This window comes from Felis catus, chromosome C2, assembly GCF_018350175.1.
Source record: "Felis catus isolate Fca126 chromosome C2, F.catus_Fca126_mat1.0, whole genome shotgun sequence".
NCBI lineage: Eukaryota > Metazoa > Chordata > Mammalia > Carnivora > Felidae > Felis > Felis catus.
Window position 1 is genome coordinate 11,696,506 of NC_058376.1, and position 21,860 is coordinate 11,718,365.

A 21,860-nucleotide genomic window follows, 5' to 3' on the forward strand; every position below is an offset into this window, starting at 1 on the left:
CATGTATACACGTGCAGGCAGGAGAGAAGCAGAGAGAGAGGGAGAGAGAGAATCCCAAGCTGGCTCCACACGGTCAGCACAGAGCCTGACGCAGGACTTGATCCCACAAGCTGTGAGATCATGACCTGAGCCGAATCAAGAGTTAGATACTTAACCAACTGAGCCACCCAGATGCCCTGAGATAATTTGTTTCTAAATAGATCTATGTTTCATATTCATTGCTAATTGGTAGTTCATGATCGGTCAATATGTTTGCTCTTTCTGCATATGTGAATGAATGAGTGAGTATATACTGTGGGTTCGACTATTTGAGTTTTACCTGTGATTTTAATCTATAATACATTTGACTCTTCCTCAATGTTTTCTTCAGATGTAGCTAAAATACAATTTCTTCTTTCTTCTGCTCAGAATGTAGGAAAGTAAAAGTAAAAACTTTAACAGCTAGAACATGATGAGTCATTTAATTCATTCATTTATTCATCTGACATTTAGTAAGCATTTGCTAAGCGCTTGGGATATTAAATAAGACAAAGTCCCCTGCTGTCAAAGAATTTACTATCTAGGGGAAAGACAGATACATACATATGAGCAGATTATTATGAACGCTCAGAAGAGAGATACCCAACCCTGCCAGAAGAAACAGGGAAGGCTTCTTGGGTAAGTTAACCAGACAGTAAGGAGGAGAATCATACTCAACACAGAGGATATCATGAACGAAGACAGAAGCAAGAAATCATGTGATGCATTGTAAGACTCTGTAGAGTTTGGTGTTGCTAGAGCAAAAGCAAAGTTCTGGGCAGGAGTCGGAGGCAACATACTTGGCAGCAGAGAAACATTGTGTTAAAATTCTCCTTTAAAAACAGCAGAATTAAAGACAACAAAATATTTTAATGATATGAACACTGATTCCTTCCCCCCAAAATATGAAGCAGGAAGGTAGACAAGGGCTAGAGCCATAATGAGCTTCATATGTCAGATTGGGTTTTAGGGAGATTATTGCTGTGGCCATATGAAGGGTACTTTTGAGGCTGTAGGCAAGAGGACTGGTTGAGGCATAGACTAACAGGCAACAGATGACAAAGTCCATAAACTAGACTAGACAGTGGTGGCAGAGGTATGTGTTCACGAAATACCGAGGAAATAAAGTCAGCAGGACTGAATAATTAACTGCAACAGGGAAATAAAAACAGGTTTAAGAGCCAGGAGTGATTTACCCGATTCTGGTTAAGGTATGAATTGGTGCCACTAATTGAGAAGAGAATAGGATCTGATTTGGAGGAAGATGGTACGTTTAGATGTATGCTTGTTGAGTTCAAGGTACATAAATGACATCTGACTGGAAAGGTCTAGTAAGCAATATATGAGTTTAAAGTCAAAGATAGGAAGGGCGCCTGGGTGGCACAGTCAGTAAGCATCTGACTCTTGATCTCGGCTCAGGTCACGATCTCATGGTTCATGAGTTCGAACCCCACATTGGGCTCTGCACTGATGGCGTGGAGCCTGCTTGGCATTCTGTCTCTCCCTTTCTCTGCCCCTCCCTGGTTTGTGCGCGCTCTCTCTCTCTCTCTCAATAAATAAACTTAAAAAAAATTAAAAGCAAAGAGTTCTGTGCTAGGATTGTATATATTTGACAGTTGTCCACATATCAGTTGTATTTGAAATCAGAATTGTTGAGCTCACTCAGGGAGAGAATAGAAATGGAGAAGAGCCATAGCCACTCTTTGGGGGACAACTGAAAGGAGTGTGAAGGAAGCCAATTGAAAAAGATCAGAGTGATCCCAGGAAGACTGCACAGCAGCAGAAGGGAAAGGGAAAGGCAAAGGGAAGGGAAGGGAAAGGAAAGTACAGTGCATCAGAAGCCGCAAATACTGAGGGATGTTGGTGCAGGAGGGATCCAAAGAAAGAGCAAACTGTGAAAAGAGGACTTAAAAGTAGGAATATCAAACTTAGGGTATCTCGTGGAGCACCAACAGATGATTTCTAGAACTATCTTGCTGCTGTCCAGCCACAGAGGCCACTTCCAGATTTCCAGCTTCCATCTTCCTTCCTTGAACTACCTCAGTTTCGGTGTCTGGTAACGAGGACTAATAATGCCTACCTCATGGGCTGAATGCCTACTACAAGTAGGCATTCAGTGATGTTTGGGGTTTCCTCTCCTTTCTTCTTGTAACTATTTGAACAAAAATATTCTAAAGAATTGACTGAGAGGCGCCTGAGTGGCTCATTCAGTTAAGTGTCCAACTCTTGGTTTCAGCTCAGGTCATGATCTCACAGTTTGTGGGTTCGAGCCCCACATTGAGCTGTGTGCTGACAGTGCAGAGCCTGCTTGGGATTCCTCTCTCTCCCTCCTTCTCTGCCCCTCCTCCATTCGTGAGCTCATACATGTGCTCTGTCTCCCTGCCCCTCTCAAATTAATAAATTAAAAAAATAATAATAAAAGAGGAGGCCAAGATTGTTGTCCTTTAAAAAAAAAAACAACAAAAAGAAGAATTAACTGTAGAGGCTTTTTCTCTACATGTGCAGAGAAAGTGTAACTATCATTTCTGTGTAGTTCCAAGAAATCTCTTGGCACCAGTGTGAATTTATTTTTATTGTAATTCCAAATCAAAGTAATTTTATGCATGACTCTTACCAGAATCTGCCATTGTGTGTCTGAGGTTCTGCAACTAAAATAGTGATAGAAGATTGGGCCAGCCACAGGAGGGGTGGAAAGCAGTATAATCCTCATAAGAGTTGTGGAGTCAATTATTTTCCTTCATCCTTAGCTAAAGAGAGAGACATCCTTCTCTGTGGTGTCAGCAGCCACATGACCCAGATTTTATGGAGAATTATGTGGAGAATCCAGATTTGAAGTACTCTGTTCTACAGTATTTATAGACCATCAAAATGCCCTAGAAGTTCTTGGCCTTTCCTCGGAGTCAGTGACTTTTTTTTAATATAAACCCATGGATTTGTTTCAATAGCTAAGTAATTGAATAGTATTTAATAACCTCACAATACGAATTGTTGATTTTCTCCCCTCTTTAGTTGGAAACAAGGTATCATTCTTTCAACCAGATGATGAAGTCGTTGGTAAGTTACAATTTATAGCCCTATTTCAAGTCCAATCTATTTTACTGTCATCTCTTCTTTTTCGGAGACAGTTATTAATGTTTATTGTGTCCCCTGCTTTGTATGGAAGAATACATATATCCTGACTTTTTGGAATTTGCTTGCAGATATCCATCAACGAAGAAAATTGAGAATTCACTCTCAATAACAGAATATTTAAAACTTTCTTTTTTTTTTAATTTAATTTAATTTTTTAATGTACATCCAAGTTAGTTAGCATGTAGTGCAATAATGATTTCAGGAGTAGATTCCTTACCCTCTAGTTCCATTCACGTTAATACTTTCTAATATTTGACTATTGAACAATATTGTAGATGGAAAGATGACCATAGTTGTTACTGTGGTTGGTACCGTCCTTTCTTTTTTTTTTTTTTTTTTTTTCAATATATGAAATTTATTGTCAAATTGGTTTCCATACAACACCCAGTGCTCATCCCAAAAGGTACCCTCCTCAATACACATCACCCACCCTCCCCTCCCTCGGTACCGTCCTTTCTTGACAGGACCCCAGTCTGTGGCTAGACTGCAGACTCCGAGAAATGCAGTCACAGGTCACCTGCTTGAAGACTGCTGTCTGCCAGGCCATATGGAGGCCCTGCTCTCTGTATCCAGCTTGCATTTCGCAGAGATGCTCCCTCTCTACTCTTGTAAAACCAAAATTTTACTGGAAACACTTAGTTTATTGGCTATTTTAGAAATCCAGAGTGAATACTATTTTCCAAATACATATATTTATACTATTCTATCCTAACAGTCACACAAACATATAAAATATGACTTTAATAGTAGTCTCAAAAATTAACCCTTTCTCTATGGAAAAATATTCATAGGAAGATATTCACCTAAACTGAGAAAATATTTTACTTTATGGCTTGCTTGAAGTTGTTGAAAACAGATTTGTAGAGAGGTTTTCATCAGCTTTTTCTGGTATTGCCTTTGACTCCTATGTTTCTTGGAGTATTTATTTCTGTCTTTCATATCCTTATTTGTCCAAGAAGTCAGTGACAGTGTGTTACTCAAGATTGTTTTTATAAGAGACCAAAAATAAAATCAAACTAGCGTAGAGGAAATGGGATTTTACTGGAAGTGTACTGGGGTGTCTTAAAGAACCAAACCAGGGGCGCCTGGGTGGCGCAGTCGGTTAAGCGTCCGACTTCAGCCAGGTCACGATCTCGCGGTCCGTGAGTTCGAGCCCCGCGTCAGGCTCTGGGCTGATGGCTCAGAGCCTGGAGCCTGTTTCCAATTCTGTGTCTCCCTCTCTCTCTGCCCCTCCCCCGTTCATGCTCTGTCTCTCTCTGTCCCAAAAATAAATAAACGTTAAAAAAAAAAAAAGAACCAAACTGTGGGAAGGTAGCTATTCACCAGGGACAATTTTAATGAGGAACCAGATGCCCCCAAGACTCTGACTTGGCTCTGTACATTGGCCACTGCCTTTACCATCACTCCAAGGTGAAAGAAGAGGGAGTAAAAGATAGTACAGGTGATGAGCATGCATGACAGAAAATGAACAATCCACTTCCCTTCCATACTTCTGAGGTCTCTCCCTTCCCCCACACTAGTAATGACTGGAATCCTCCTCAAAATTCCATTGAACAAAATTTAGACTATTACCAGCAACTCATTAGTAGGGAATTCATTTTGAGATTGTTTCCCTTAAGTTTCTCCTGTTAATTTCCAGGAATTCTGCCACTAGATTCTGAAGACCCCGGGCTTTGTGAAGTTGTTAGAGTGCACGAGCATTACTTGGGTACGTGCCAGTCTTTTGCAGCCCATGTAAGTCTTATGTCTTTGATGCGTGGTGTTTAGTAACATTGTGTTGTATTTGCATCTACCTTGAGTAATAAATAACTGTTGGCTGGTCACATGAACACTGCTAGCTTGTATTAATATCAGTAAAATTCATATTCAGACCAAACAATATATAGACCTTTAAGTTTCACTTACACTACCGTGGACAGAGATTTGAAAAGTGGTTTCTTTCTTGACTCTGAAATTGTATCCCTGATCAGAATCTTTTTTTAATTGAAGTATAGTTGGCATACAATGTCATGTTAGTTTCAGGTGAAAGAATTTTTTTTTTTTAACTTCTTATTCTTGGTTATCAATTGAACTTAAAAATGTACAAAAATCTAAGGGCTCCTGGGTGGCTCAGTCAGTATAGCATGTGACTCTTTATCTTAGGGTTGTGAGTTCAAGCCCCATGGTGGGGGTAGAATGTACTTTAAAAAAATTAATTTCAGGGGTGCCTGGGTGGCTCAGTCAGTTAAGCACCGACTTCAGCTCAGGTCATGATATCACAGTTTGTGGGTTTGAGCCCCGTGTCGGGCTCTGTGCTGACAGCTTGGAGCCTGGAGCCTGCTTTGGATTCTGTGTCTCCCTCTCTCTCTGCCCTTTCCCTGCTCATGCTCTCGCTCTCTCTCTCTCTCTCTCTCAAAAATAAATAAACATTAAAAAAAATTTTTTTTAATTAATTTCAAAAGGCATTTTTCTGGAAATCTGGGGCCTGTGCTTATTTATATGTGTATTAAACCTAGATAATGGAGCCAAGTATGTGTCTTCCTTTGAATGATACAGCTCACTTTCAGATACCATGCCATGAAAGTCTTTGATCCATAGCTATTTTGATGCTATGCAATTTGAAAATTGAGGACCATCACTAGCTTTTTTACAGGTAACTGTACTATTTTTGATCCCAGAATGTCATTGGGCCTTATTTCAGCTATCCTTTTGAGAACCTTGTAACTGTGGAATCAGCTAAAACCTTTCATTTGGATTCCCAGGCTTGAGTTTTGACCAAGTTGCCTAAATTAAATTGGTATAGAAGGTTAAGTATTGAAAAAACGAACAAAATAAGGCCCATTCTTTTAGCTGTTGCTGAACACTGGAGAATTATAAAATGGACCAGAAGGAGAAAAGCAAATTGGAACATTAGTTTCCTAGCTATAAAGCTTAAACCAAGGCAAGCAACCCACACAAAAGACCTTTTATTTTCCCACAAATCAGGAATATTATAGTCCAGAAATCCGTTAACATCTATAAAGAATACAATTCCAGATATTCCTTAAGAAAGAAAATACAGTAAAATGTTTCTTTGAAAGAGGAACTTTCAGAATGGCCACTTACTGTGACAGCTTGTCTTTGGGCAAGACACTGGACACATTCACCAAACTAGATACCCTCTAAGCCCTGTTGCAGCTCCAACAAAAGAGGAAATAATTTCAGTACAGTCCCTGAAGATTTGCAGGAGGAAATATTCAGTGTAGCACAACTCTTTTAGTCTCTACTAATTCTTTAGTGATTTTTTAAAATGAAAGTTCAGCACCCAATCACCTTCAAATAAGTCTGTTCTATCACAAAACCAAAGAATTAGGTTCCAAACAGCATCCCCAAAATGTCTTATTAATCATTTTACAGAATATTAAAGTTAAGAAGCTGAGTAATTCTTCCAGCTCTTTTGTGCTTTCAGTTCTTAAGACATTTATGTCAAAGAATAATTTTTTCATTCAAAATTTGGTACACATTTTCTGCATTATTTTATTAGACCTAAGATAGAATTGAAATTGTAATTCTTGGGTTTGATATGCTGTTGTTATGGTCCTTACATGGCTCTTTTATTTATATTTTCAGTTTCTATAACATAATAAACACTTGTGGATTATCACCTAACACAAAAGCAAGAACCTCAACATTAAACCACATGTAACCATGGAATGTTAGACCCTTTGCTATCTAAGTGTAGTTTTATTACTGTTTGCATTTTTTAAAGGACTACATGTTTGATTTCTTAATGAAAATATAGGTAGCCCTAATTCTTATAATGGAAGACATTGCCCAGAAACAAAAATAAACTTCATGTATCTTGAGCATGCACTGTGCGAGTAGATGTACTTTAGAGTCAGGCATTCACATTTATTAGCTATATGGCCTCAGACAAATTAATTACCCTGAACTGCATTTTATAATCAAGAAAATTGGGAGAATAGGTATCTTTAAGAGTTTGGTAAAGAATAAAGTACCATGTGTGATACCATCTGGTGCTCTATTTTAATGCCTTGCCTGTCTGAACATTTTCAGCGTGTACACGTAAGTACTCACTTGCCCACTAGATGGCACAGCGTGTATGTGTAGGTACTCACTTGCCCACTAGATGGCACCATTTGGTAAATGCAATGCTCACTGTCCTGTACTGTACCATCTCAACTTTTGAGGAAAAACATTTGAAAGAGCTAGTAAAGACTAGGGAAGTGTAATAAAGTTGACCTTAGGTGCCCACATTTGGGGGCACCTGGGTAGCTCAGTCGGTTGAGCGTCTGACTCTTGATCTCGGCTCAGGTCATGATCCCAGGGCTGTGGGATCGAGCCTTATGTCAAGCTACACACTGAGCGTGGAGCCTGCTTGGGATTCTCTCTCTTTCTCCCTGCACCCCTCCTCCGCCTGCGCTCTCTCACTCTGTCTCCGTAAATAAACAAATTTTTTTTAAAAAATCACATTTGGTGTACAGCATAAGAGCCTAATGATTAAATGTATTAAGGAACAGCTTAATGATCAGATCATATAGAGCTCTTTAAACTATATTAGGAGTTTGCATTTTGTTTCGAGTGTGTTGTTAAGCCATTGATGAATTTTAAACAGATCAATGTTAGCATGTTATTTATGTTTTTAAAAGATCATTCTGATACTTCTGTTTTCCAAAGCCATCATGAAAGAGATTGAAAAGAAGTTATAAAGTTGAAAATAATATTTATAACACATAAACAAGTGAATGATTCATCTAGAATATATTTTTAAATTCCTATAAATTAGGGGCACGTGGGTGTCTCGGTAGGTTAAACATCCAACTCTTGATTTCAGCCCAAGTCATGATCCCAGGGTTATGGGATCAAGCCCTGCGTCAGGCTCCACACTGAGCATGAGGCCTGCTTGAGGTTTTCTCTTTCTCTCCCTCTACCCCTCTCACACATGTGCTCTCTCTATAATAAATAGATAAGATAGATAGATAGATAGATAGATAGATAGATAGATAGATAGATACTAGATAAATTCCTATGAATCAATAAGAAAAGACAAAAATAACAGAAAAATTGATAAAACACTTGAACAATTACTTCACAAAAGGAATTCCAGATGGCCAAGAAACACAGAAAGGTGCTCAGCGTTAGCAGTAGTGAGGGAAAAGCAAGTTGAAGTCACATTAAGAAACCATTACACAGCCACATGATCGGTAAGAATGTATACTAATACGAGGGGTTGATAGAGACGTTCACAGTAATAGGAGTTCTGTTTACACAGCTATGGGAAAATAAATTCACACAGCCACTTCGCCAGTATGCAGTAAAGTTGAAGGCAGTATACCTGTAACCTGGGATTTCTGTTCCCAAGTAATAGCCTAGAGAAAACCCATGCAACAGCATAACACCATCTTTTGTATGAGAGCGTGCTTAGCAGCATTGTTTATAACTGCCAACAACTGAGAATGACACAAATGCCCCCAAACTGGAAAGTGGGTCACCAAATGAACGTGTTTTCATGCAGTGGAATGCCATAAAACACCGTAAGAATGAAAGCACTGCAGCCACGTTTACACAAAGGGGCATGTCTTAAAAACAATGCTGAGAGGAAAAGCAAGATAGAAAAGAATGCATATGCTATGATTCCGTTTAGATAAAGTTCAGAAACAGGCAAAACTAAATGACAATGTTTAGGAATGCATACTTGGGTCATAAACTAGGAAGGTGAATAAGAAATTAAGTTAGAATGGTGGCAGCCCCTGGCCAGAGAGACCAGGCTAAGGCTGTTGGGGTGTGGGCTGTTGGGGTGGTGATTACTTGTATATTTGCTCTGTATATATTCATCCATCTGTACTTATGTTTCATGTACTTTATTGCATATGGTTTTTTTAATGTGTAATTCTTTTTTTTTTTCATATTTATTTATTTTGAGAGAGAGAGAGGGCATACCTGAGCAGGGGAGGGACAGAGAGAAGGAGAGAGAGAGAATCCCAAGCATGCTCCGTGCTCAGTGCAGAGCCCGACACGGGGCTCAAACTCACGAACCATGAGATCATGACCTGAGCCTAAATCAAGAGTCAGATGCTTAACCGGACTGAGCCACCCAGGCGCCCCTGCATGGGTTTTATTTCAGAATATAATGTTTAAAAAATGCACACACATACAAGCTCCTATGCTCAGGGTGCACTATGTATGGGTGAGAATGGAACTAGAGAAACCGAAATGTAGGTAAGGATAATAGGAGTAGAGGCTTGGGCCAGCACCAGGGTGGGAGCCACAGATGGAGAGAAACAGAGATCCAGAGATCCAGGAGGCAGAATTAATGGGACTTGCAAACTGATTGTTTACTCTTGTTCTTTCTGACAGTTCACAAGCCAGAAAAAGTTACATGGACAGAAGCCGCTGGAACCATTCGGGATGGAGTGCGAGCCTATACAGCTCTGCATTATCTTTCTCATCTCTCTTCTGGAAAATCAGTGCTGATAATGGATGGAGCAAGTGTAGGTGCTAATAGTTCTGTTAAGAAACAGATCAAAATTGGGGCACCTGGGTGGCTCAGTCGGTTGAGCGTCTGACTCTCGGTTTCAGCTCAGGTCATGATCTCACATTTTGTGAGTTCGAGCCCCACATCAGGCCCTAAGCTGACAGCATGGAGCCTGCTTGGGTTTCTCTCTCCCTCTCTCTCTGCCCCTCCCCCACTTGTGCTGTCTCTGTCTCCCTCAAAATAAGTAAATAAAAAAAAAAGATCAAAATCCAGCAAACTTAGGAAACAGGCCATCCACTTGCTGATATAATTCTTTGCCAACAGCTTATTCATTGATTTCTTTATCAAATTCCCATTTTGTTAAAATAGGCAGCCTTTATTAATAGGAGATAAAACTTCTTAAGTATATTTAGTTTCTTATTACTTTGAATCTGCTAGTACATTAAAAAAGAAGACAAGCTGTGTTTTTATGCCTATTACACAAAGCCTGAAATAGCTCATGAAATCTTTGAAGCAATGCCCTAAAACTCCCTACAAATTTTGTATATCCCTCACACTTACGTTAATAAGGTATTGATTGCATTTACAGATGGATCACACAAGGTAAAAAATATTGCTAATGTCAACATATTACATGTACCACCAAAAGAATAGCTCAAGACATTAAAACTACATAAAAATAGATTCTGTTACAAACACAATGTTACAAAACTTGGGGTGAGTTGTTACAGTTTTATTTTCTATCTGGCCGTTAATGAAAATTCTTATTTCCCCTGCTTTTCTTTTGCAAAACAGGCAGACCGGTCTTTGTCATTGGCTTCAGCCTGATGTCCAGCATCAAGATAATAGGTTTTCCCTGAACTGACCCCTCAGGTCAGCAAAAGGATGGATCTTTTGAAGGTGCTTTGATCTTTAAAAGAAAAGTAGCTGGACTCACACATAATATGAAATTAGCTTAGACCACCGTGCTGACAAGGCCCGTAAAAGCCCATTTTTCTCTTTCTGAGGCCAAGTGTCTGAATGCAGCCCCCCATCTTGAAATTACCTGCAGTGGCCAGACTGGGTGAGAGCGGGTGGTACATGCACCTGTTCTGCCACTCCTTGTGAAGAAGCGAGTCAACCAAATGCCTCAACCTTGTCCATATTGTTTTTCCTTATTTTATCAGATAACATTAAAAACTATACTAGGGGCGCCTGGGTGGCGCAGTCGGTTAAGCGTCCGACTTCAGCCAGGTCACGATCTCGCGGTCCGTGGGTTCGAGCCCCGCGTCGGGCTCTGGGCTGACGGCTCAGAGCCTGGAGCCTGTTTCCGATTCTGTGTCTCCCTCTCTCTCTGCCCCTCCCCCGTTCATGCTCTGTCTCTCTCTGTCCCCAAAATAAATAAACGTTGAAAAAAAAAAATTTAAAAAAAAAAAAAATAAAAATAAAAATAAAAACTATACTAAAGTAGCACTCAAACTATTATACTTCATTAAACAGCCTATAAAAGAAGTTAGCTGTGGCTTCTGCCTTATATCTATAAACCTATTTTGTATTTTTTTTCCACACAGGCACTTGGTATGATAGCCATTCAGTTAGCACACCACAGAGGAGCCAAAGTGATTTCCACAGCAGGCAGCCTCGAAGACAAGCAATGCCTTGAAAGACTTAGGCCTTCTCTAGGTGGGTAACATTACTCAACACAGACTTGTAAACAGAAAATTTTAAAGGCATATCACTTTATTTATTTTTTATTATTATTATTATTTTTTAATGTTTATTTATTTTTGAGACGGAGAGAGAGCATGAACAGGGGAGGGGCAGAGAGAGGGGGAGACACAGAATCTGAATCAGGCTCCAGGCTCTGAGCTGTCAGCACAGAGCCCGACGCAGGGCTCGAACTCACAGACCGTGAGATCATGACCTGAGCAGAAGTCGGACGCATAACCGACCAAGCCACCCAGGCGCCCCAAAGGCATATCGCTTTAAAGGCTGTACTGGTAAAACAAAGTACAAACTCCCAAAGGAAAGTCACTGATAAAATGTACTTAGTATCTGCGCTAAGTCCAAGTTTACCTAAGTGATAGTTTTAATTTTTATTCTTTTTAAACCTACATTTCTCAGTGTTTTTTCTTTTTTGCCCCATTGTTAGCAACTTACTCAAGTTTGAATTAGCTGAACTTTGACACAGTTTCACAGTACCTGATACCTCTTTGTTTTACTCAATAAATCAATATATGTTTGTATCACCTTGTAGGTTTCTCAACCTCTTTTACCCAGTGATATATACCTCTAAAGTCTGTTTTCTGTGATACACTAGGAAGGAAGATGATCCACTTATACAGAAAACCCAGCTCAGATGTAGTTTATAATGAATAGGACATGGTGGAGACTGGGGAGCTCTTAAAAAAGTGAACCTAGGGACTTCAATGTGAGACGTGAAACTATAAAAATCCTAGAAAAGAGGACAGGCAGTAATTTCTCCGACATTGACATAGCAACATTTTTCTAGATATGTCTCTTGAGGCAAGGGAAACAAAAGCAAAAATAAACTATTGGGACTACATCAAAAGAAAAAGCTTCTGCACAGCAAAGGAAACAATCAGCAAAACTAAAAGACAACCTACTGAATGGGAGAAGATATTTACAAGTGACGTCTCTGATAGAGTTAGTATCCAATATTTATAAAGAACTTATGCAAATCAACACTCAGAAAGCAAATAATCCATTATGAATGGGCTAAAGATATGAATACATGTTTCTCCAAAGAAATAAAGATGGCCAACAGACATGAAAAGATGCTCAACAGCTGTCATCATCAGGGAAATGCAAATCAAAACTACAATGAGATATCCTCTCACACCTGTCAGAATGGCTAAAATCAATAACAAATTACAAGTGTTGGAGAGGATATGGAGAAATAGGAACCCTAATGCACTGCTGGAGGGAATGCAAATTGGTGCAGCCCCTGTGGAAAACAATATGGAGGTTCCTCAAAGAGTTAAAAATGGAAATACCTTGTGATTCAGTAATCACACTACTGGGTATTTACCTAAAAAATATAAAACACTAATTCAAAAGGATACATGCACCCATATGTTTACTGCAGCATTAATATTTACGATAGCTAAGTAATGGAAGCAGCCCAAGTGTCCATTGGTAGATGAATGTATAAGGAAAATGTGGTTTATCTGCAATGGAGTATTACTCTGCCATAAAAAAAGAGTGAAATCCTGCCATTTGCAACAACATGGATGGAGCTAGAGAGTATAATGCTAAGCAAAATAAGCTAGTCAGAGAAAGACAAATACCCTACGATTTCACTGGTGGAATTTAAGAAACAAAACAAATGTGTAAAGGAGAAAAGAAGAAAGAGACAAACTAAGAAACAGATTCAACTCTAGAGAACAAACTGATGGTCACCAGAGGGGTGGTGGGTGGGGAGACAGGTGAAATAGGTGAAGGGGATTGACAGCACACTTACCGTGGTGAGTGCTAAGTAACGTATAGAATTGTTGAATCACTATATTGTACACCTGAAGCTAATTTAACATTGTATGTTAACTGTACTGGAATTTTTTAAAAATGCGCTCAACAAAAAATGAGAAGATTAAACCTGACCGCACAACAGTGCGTATGGAAGGAAAAAAGAAAATAGAGACTGAAGAAAATGAACAAGGAGCGGAGAAAAGATAGGAATGGAAAAACTAACAGATGAAGAGAAAATAGGATGAGCAGAGTACATGTGAAGAGCAGGCAGACAGGAAGGAAAGGTTCATTGAGTGTTAATGTGAGTGATGTGTCCTTAAGTCATCAACCCTGTGTTCGTGAACCAGGGAGCAGCATCTAGCGAATTTAACTAGCTTGTCCAAGGATATATGACTGAAAGGATTGGAGTGGGATTTGAACCCACCCTTGTCTACCATTGAAGCCTACATTACTCCCATTGTTACATTACGCTTCTGGCAGAGGTAACCAAGGCATAGAAGAAAGATTAAGGCAGGGACTGGAGAAAAAAGTTATAAGAGCTTGAAAATGAACTGTGTTGTTGAAGAGAAAGATTTCTTACTGGTTAACCCTGCCCTTCCCGGCTACCTCAGTTCCCTTTTCCTTGTGTCCTCCCCACGCTCACCCCTGTCACCCGCATATTAGATCGCTGTTGTTCTACACCTCCAGTCTGAGCAGCTCTAAGAGGAATTCTTTTTTACGGAAAGGTGCTAAAATATACAAAACAAATTATAAACCTGTGTCTTCATTTGTGAGTTCAAAGCTGAGATTTTGTTTTATTCGCTCATTGGCTTGTTCTATTGATATAATACTCTAAAGCAACCAGTTAAAAATAGTTTAATTTTCACTATGCTGAAAATAATCATGTTTTGTTCCCTTAACCTTCATGATTTTTCTTCATTTTGGGGAACAACTAGGGAAGGCAGTGGCGGCGGGGAGTGGATTTCTATGACTGAAAAAGGATAAAGCAGCCTCTAATAGAGAAGTACCGTATCACACAAGTACATATTTGGCTTTTTAGCTTTAAGCTCTATTAAATCTAAACATACTTGAGAAATTGCTTAATCTTTCAGTCTCTGCCTTAATATATGTATCTCTGGGGTTTACAGATTCTCTGTTCTGGCTATATATCTTTTAGCTATAGGGAACAGTCCTCTGTTGAACAGACAAGACTTGGAACACATTAGCCACAAAATGTTCAATATATTTTTTTAATGTAATAGAAGAGTCCCTTACTTTAAATTGATCTTACCACTGTTGGCTTAGAAGAGAAAAAGTACAGTTTGGATCCAGTAATTGTTTGAACCACTCAACACATTTCAGAGAACAGAGATTAACTTGTTTTTCTTACAATTGCCTGACTTCCCGACCTTTACAGCCCGAGTCATCGATGTATCTAATGGGAAAGCCCATGTTGCTGAAAGCTGTTTAGAAGAAACAGGTGGCCTGGGAGTAGATATTGTCCTAGATGCTGGAGGTGGGTACTTTACTAAATCAGTAGTCTGTATTATTTTTGTAGTGTGATGGATGGATTTCAAAATAAATATATATAACCAGGGAATAATTACTAACATACTTATTAAATTGATGTCATGTTCTGTTTTTAACTTTTCTATTTAAACTGGAGCTTCTTTATTACCATTGTAAATACTGTCTGGAAGGGAGAACATGCTTATCTCTAAAATACAGGCATTGGAGTTTAAGTGTCTCTACGGGAAATGGACACACATGATCTCAGTGGTTCCCAGATGATCCACATTAGTTCAGATCTCAGCCACATGCTTAGTCAGTTCTGCTGTGTCTGGCTGCCCTGCATTGGACGGTTGACTTCTGTAATCTCTGTTTGGAAAAAAGTACAGAATTTTGTTCCATTTTTATATTCCTTGAACTTTTGTTAGGTAGTATCTATTTAACACCTAATCTGTACACACTTAGGTGCTGCCATTGCACATGAAAGATAGGATTCACAAGCCTGCCAAGGGATTCTGTTCGTACTTTGTTAAGATTATCTTCTGTGATGAGAATCCTAGATGAATATGTCTGTGACCATCTTAATGTGTTTGTTTTTAACCAGTATTTTCAAGACTTGAAATTAACTTAGAAAAATCTTTCAGTGGAAGTGAAATGTGTGCTTCATTTACTTTTCAAATATACATTTCCAATCATTAAGTCAAAGTATGACTATCTTGAGCTCCTTAATCAGAAGTCAGCTTTTCCCAAAGAAGTAAGCTATCAATGTTATTAGTAAAGAGGTTATGTTACCTTGCCTGGTTTTCAAATGAAAATAAGTTTTTTTCTTTAGTTATTTTACTTATAATTAAATCTAGAGTAAATTCTATGGCCAGTTTTAATGCAAAAAGTATATTTTAAGGTGTCTGAATAGATTGTGTGTTATTGTGGCTAACTTTCTCGTTCCTACATTAAAAAGTAAAGAAGACTGGTTTGAAGAATAAATTTTTGCCAGATTACTATAAAATATATTTCTTGTCTCTCTCTCTCTCTCTTTTTTAAAACTACTCCCTTGTAAGTGAGATTATATAGTAAAGATGATGAACCAGCTGTAAAATTACAACTACTACCACATAAACATGATATCATCACACTTCTTGGTGTTGGAGGCCATTGGGTAACAACAGAAGAAAACCTGCAGGTATTATCAGAAACAATAAAGCATTACCATTACACTAAAAGGATGTAATTAACAAAGAATAATGCCTAAGTCTCTTGAGGCAAGATGTAGAGAAATTATAAATTCTGAATTATACCTGTTTCCGAAGAAATGTAGCTTTCTTTTTTTACTTTAGGTATATATCAGCCAAAATGTAGAAATAGTGCCTAGGAGAGGAGTTCATTCAACTTTCATTTAGTGGTTTGGAAATAGTGACTTTTGAATTTTTTAGTAGTATTTCAAATAAGGTTGTTGTTTTTTTTTTCTTAGTAACAACATTGTTGACATATACGTACCAAAATATTTTCTATATAAAATTATGACAGCTTCCCAGTTATTCAAATTGGAATTTACTACATACGTGTGTTTATACATTGTGTACCAAAATTATATTTCTCAACAGTATTCAAATTAAATACTATCGTGGTTGATATGCAGATACCATAGTTCTCCTATATTAATCTTCACTGATTTTCCGACATCCTCATGAAGATAACTGGTAAGTTGCAGCCAGAAATCTCAGTGCTCACACGTGCACTCGTGAATGTGTACACACAGGCTACCACTCTCTACAATGGCCTTTTGGACAATGAATTAGAAAAGAAAACCTTACAGTTTACATATTGTTGCTGAAGTTTGTGTGCTGATTATTTGTGCTTTGGGTATTTAATTTGCATAGAAGTTTTTCTGGCTCAAGATAACAATCATCCTTCTGCTATTAAACTCACAGTAAATGATCAATCTTTGTGTATTCTCTCCAAGTTGGATCCTCCAGATAGCCATTGCCTTTTCCTCAAGGGAGCAACGGTGGCTTTCCTTAATGATGAAGTTTGGAATTTGTCAAATGTACAACAGGGAAAATATCTTTATATCCTTTTTATCTACTGACTTGAGTTTCTGGCTTGAAATTTACCATGTACTCTGATCATTAAATTCTTTAATAATGATAATTAATAATAATAGTAGCTAACTCTCATTGAGATGGCAAACAATATTCCAAGTGCTCTGTAGGTATTCATTTATTTAAACATGGAAACAGCACTATGAAGTGTAAATACTATCATTATCCCTCTCTCACAGGTGAAGAAACTGAAGCACAGAAAGGTTAATACATGCCCAAGGATGCAGCTAGAAAGTGGTGGGACAGGAATCACCCAGACAGTCTTGCTGGTTTGTGAGTTGAATGGGAGAGAAACCATAAGATACATGCAAAATTTTGTTTCATTTTCAACTTGTCATTACAGAAATTACACATCACCTTGACAGGCTGCATCCTTAATCTAAGCTATCATGGAGCTATTAGAGAAGACATTTCAGAATGCCTATCTGCATTAAAGAGTTTGTGGGGTGTTGTAAGATTAGCAGTGCCGGGAAATCTTGGTCAAATGAAGATGGGTTTGATTTTTTCTTTTTATGGAATTCATTTAGAGAAAAATCTGGTGCATGAAGCCAAATCATTCCAGTTTTGGTGAAAGTAATGAAATATTATCTTGAGAATGTGAAATCAGTTCCAAAAGAATGGTCCAATTCTCTTTAGAGCAGGGTCAAACTTAAGAATAAAACTTTTACTTCGGAGGTAACTGTTTTAAAGGTCGCTGCACTTGGTAAAAATTTTAATATATTGGATAAAATATAAGTTCTTATTACTAATAGGGTATATCTGTGTGTGAAGAAAGACACTTTCATAGCCGTGAGTTTCTCTCTACTGAATATCATACTTTGCTTTTGTTAAATGTGTGTATATACATATGGTACTTATAAGGCCCACCTCCTCTAAGAGCAATGACATTCAGAGCTTTCAAATAGGAATATTTAATTAGTACCCTGCATATGTTGAGTTTTAAAAAATACATTTCTTTCTCTTTTTTTAAGATTTTAAGTAATCTCTACACCCATTATGGGGCTCAAACCCACAACTTCGAGATCAGGAGTCACCTGCTCTACCAGCTAAGCCAGCTAGGCGCCCCTACAAAATACATTTCAAAACTGGAAATTTCCCTTAATGTAGTGAATGTGTGAGTTTAAAATATTTCTGATTAAATATTTTTCTATTAAATTTGGAAAATAAACTGAATTTTTAACTCTCTAGAAGAATTCTTCAGATTTCAATTTTAAGCAACTTAATTGTCCACTAATGTTGTAATTGTTAAGAATATCATGGGATGATGGGGCACTTGGGTGGCTCAGTTGGTTAAGTATGCGACTCTTGATTTCATCTCAGTTCGTGATCTCATGGTTCATGCCCGTGAGCCCATGGTTCATGGGTTCGAGCCCCACATCAGGCTCCATGATGACAACATGGAGCCGGCTTGGGATTCTCTCCCTCTCCTCTCTGGTCCTCCCCTGCACTCTTGCGTACACTCTCTCTCCCTCTCTCTCAAAATAAAATAAACTGAAAAAAAGAATATCATGGGATGTTAACAATAGAGAATACCATGTGTTAAGAGGACCATTAGATGGCGTGTTTTGAATCTTCCATGTCAGTAGCTAGGCTGGCTGCTTTGCCTGTGTTACTTAATTCCCTACACACACTCTCTCAGAGTTACTGTTGGCATTTTCGTTTAACAGAAGTAGAGAATTTGTAGTATGTGAATATTCTTTAGGTCCTTTTTAAGAAAATCTATAAAATGGTTTGTGTTCATGCTTTCTAATGTACATTTTCTAAAGTCCTGAATTCTAAAGTCCCGGAATCAGACTTTAGTCCTCATTTGTGGGGACCCCTCAGTGGGTTCACACATGAGCCAGTTGCTGCTTGTGATTTAACAGAGACCTCCTTCCAACTGTGTGATTATATGGCATGTGTCATTTGCTAGCACTAGCAATCACATACTCTCAATCCTAATATTATAATTTCAATTAAATGACTACATGTTTTTTTCTTAATTTTACAGTATTTTTTACTCCCTTCACGACAAACCACAGTTTAACTTTTCTGCACACAAATTTTGAGCTAATTAGCGGCCAGTTTAGTAAATAAATGTGCACCTAACATAAGAGACGTGAGTGCTAAAATTGTTTTTTAACTAAAAATATCATACATAGTGCTAAAAGGCAAAGCTGACACCATTTTATTTCTCCAGGTTGGAGATAACATTAGTCATTACTTAGGACCAGGCATTAGGCTTGCTTCTTTCGTCACTTGTCCTTAGATGTTTAGGCCCTCTTATGTCGCCACTTCTCTCAGGTCGGTTCCGCATTTCCCTGTGTTCTAGGTAAACTTCACAGCCTACAGTATTTCTGTAACTTAGATTCTCAAACTTCTGAGAGTGCTGAACTTAAATGGGTGACCTGCCCAACAATTTCCCTTGTTCAGTTCTCCCTCTCTTAATTGCCACCTTAACGATCTTTCCAGCTACGTATCTTAAAGGATGTGATGGAGAAGCTGTCAAGTGGTGTTTTTAGGTACGCTAAGTAACCAATCACTCTTGTTTATTTTTCTGTTGTCAAGGAGGTAAGGCAAGCATTTCTGCTTCTGTTTCAGTATTCACAGCATACTTTAATGCCTCCATGTTTTACTATTTTGTTTAAATAGCTGCTCTTTAGTATTCCTCCAAGTGTATCTTGTGATACACCAGTAAGTATTCCCTAAGATAGAAGTGGCCGGTGATTTCTCCTTATGCCGTTCCATATGGTACCACACCACCTTTGCTTTTCTCATCACCCTTCCGAGAGCAACGTGAAATAACCACTAGCTTGAGAAGAGGGAAAAGTACAGTTTTGGTTTTTAAAGTTGGATCTGGGAGTGGATAAAGTAGGCATTTTTCCCCTTCAAAATTTAACCACTTTTACCATTGGAAATACTAATGGATGAGTTTGTTTGGATTATTTAAAATAATAGAGTTGAACTATAGCAGTTGTCAACTAGCATCCTATGTGTTCTACTCATCTCTACCTTGACCTAACTTTTCTAATAATTTCATTCTTCTTCAGGCCTCAGTTGGATGAACCCATTCCACTATATGAGGCGAAAGTTTCCATGGAAGTTGTTCAGAAAAATCAAGGAAGAAAAAAGCAAGTTGTTCAATTTTAATTTTGTTTTTTCTCAGACATCAGTCGGATAAACCCCTTCCAATACTCGAAGCCAGTTTCCTTGGAAATTGTCCAGAAAAGTCAAGGAAGTTAAAAGCAAGTTGTTTGGTTTTCCTGCTGTGAGTCAACATGCTCAAAGTTACTTGAAATTTTTGAGAAGTGTTTGAAAAATTACAAAAACGGTCAAGACAGTTCTATAACATCCACAGGGAATATTCTGAAATTCGTTTTGGTCGTTTCCATACATTTGCCTCGATTATAAAATTCTTTCCATGAAGAAACTACTTTTGAGAAAAGCCACGCTACTCTATTGATAAAGTTGTCTTTTGGTACGTCAAAATAACATTTTGTATCAACTCCGTTCTCAGTACCATCCTTCCTTAGCCAGCCTTTGCTGTCGTAATTTAATCGTTTGAATATATTTTCAAATCTCAAAAGATCTAGTCCATAGACACTTTAAAATTTTTTCAAGTATTCATTTATTTCAGGGTTTCCTCGGGATCAAACGGCACCATCACCATAACTTGCTGGCGGCAGCTGCAGTGTATGCGGGGTGGGGGGCCGTGGGGGGGGGGGTGCTGTGGCGTTGCGTGCGCCGGGGGATAGGAGGCCGCGCTGATTTCCTGCCAGGGTTCTCTACTTTGGGCAGGGGGATGTTGGCGCAGGCCCTTCTCCCCAGCTCTACACGTCGCCACTGCCCTCCGTAAGCTTATCGAAGCAGCGGCTCAAGTGTGACGTCTCCTTTTCCTCCGAGCGCCTAGTCCTGAGCTCGCGCCATCCCTGCTTCGGATTTAAACAGCGGTCAGCTGTTCCGGTGCCGGATAGGGGAGTGCACATCGGTGCCCTGGACCGCGTATTTCCCAGCTACTTGTACCCTCGAAAAGACTAGGGTCCAGGACCTACGAGGGACGCCGGGACGCCGGACCGGAGCGGAGAGCGGGAGCGGGAGCGGGGCCGCTCGGGCGGCCGACGGCGCACGCGCTCGATGCGCGTTGGGGGCGGGGCTGCGTCGGGGCGGGGCCAGCGCGCGCGGGAAGCGCCCACGGGGCGGCCGGCCGGCTCCTCAGCGCCGCGCGTCATGGCCATCTCGGTTCCCGGCTACTCGCCCAGTTTCAGGAAGCCTCCCGAGACTTTGCGGCTCCGACGGAAAAGGGTCCGTAGCCTTGAGGCCGCCGCTTCACCCAGGGAGCAGCCCGAGCCGGTGCCCCGCCGCGCCGCTCTGGCCGCCGGGCTGCTCCTCCGCCCCTTCCCGGCGGCTGCTGGCAGAGGCGGCGGCGGCCCGGCCGCGGCCCGCAGGAACCCCTTCGCCCGCCTGGACAACCGGCCGCCGGCCGCCGCGGGGCCCCCCGACGGGCCGCCCCGCGGCCAGCAGGAGGCGCAGGACCCGGTGAGTGTCGAGGGGCCCTCGTAGTGGACTCGGCTGTGAATTGGGGAAAGTTCTGGGGTTCGAGGCGAAACGGGCGCGGAGAGCGGTGGCCGCCGCGGTATCGGGGCCCAGAGCCTCGGGAGGGGCTGCTCTGAGAGGCGGGCTCTGTGGGAAGTGCGCCCCGCGGGCGGCTCGCGTCGGCCGGTCCTAAGGGAAGCGGAGGGCACTGAGCGCGCACCCCCGCGGCCGGGCCCGGGACGGACGAGTTCGGGCCGCCGCCTCCTGGGGGTTAGGGACCGGTGGGGAGACAGCTCGAAAGATCCTGGAACAACTCGTCGTGGAAGGCCACTTCGACGGGACGATCACTGGGGACCCTCCTTCCCTCTGTGATTCAGAGCCTCCCTTTCGGACGCGCTCGAAAATACTCTGGAGATGGAGGAATGTTGAGGATTCCTGGGGTCCCAATTGCCTGGCTTTTTTTTTTTTTTTTAATCCCAAAGCCTTTTGGGTCTTTTTGCGGTTTCTCCATCAATCACGAGAAGCCAAATCACCGGCCTTTTGTCCCCTCGATTTTGATAGTAAAGTTCAGACACGAAACAAGCGAAGCGCCGACCTATTAATTGGGGCGCATGTGAATGCCCGCACTTGGCATTTATTGAGGAACGTGGGTCGGGTGAAGCTCTGCGCCTCTTTAAAGCAAACCCCAG

The 21,860-nt window shown here is 40.3% G+C and overlaps 2 protein-coding genes across 12 annotated transcripts in view; both read left to right on the forward strand.

The window, feature by feature from the left end:
• Positions 1–20,220, forward strand: part of CRYZL1 (crystallin zeta like 1) — a 35,035-nt gene extending 14,815 nt beyond the window's left edge. Inside the window, exons 6-14 of one of the 8 annotated variants that reach the window (XM_045036664.1) lie at positions 3,028–3,072; positions 4,790–4,858; positions 9,487–9,620; positions 11,155–11,266; positions 14,469–14,567; positions 15,619–15,740; positions 16,521–16,626; positions 19,111–19,160; positions 19,689–20,220. In XM_045036664.1, the coding sequence (XP_044892599.1) occupies positions 3,028–3,072; positions 4,790–4,858; positions 9,487–9,620; positions 11,155–11,266; positions 14,469–14,567; positions 15,619–15,740; positions 16,521–16,626; positions 19,111–19,160 (737 nt within the window). In that variant the 3' untranslated portion in view covers positions 19,689–20,220. The other 7 variants (XM_003991454.6, XM_045036665.1, XR_006584830.1 and 4 more) reach the window with 7 other exon arrangements.
• A 577-nt stretch (positions 20,221–20,797) lies between these two features.
• DONSON (DNA replication fork stabilization factor DONSON) overlaps positions 20,798–21,860 on the forward strand; it is a 28,295-nt gene continuing 27,232 nt past the window's right edge. For 3 of the 4 annotated variants that reach the window (XM_023238785.2, XM_023238784.2, XR_002735797.2), the window contains exon 1: positions 20,798–21,174. In XM_023238785.2, coding sequence (XP_023094553.2) covers positions 20,866–21,174 — 309 coding nt within the window. In that variant the 5' untranslated portion in view covers positions 20,798–20,865. The remainder of the gene's footprint in view (positions 21,175–21,860) is intronic. The other variant, XM_023238786.2, reaches the window with a different exon arrangement.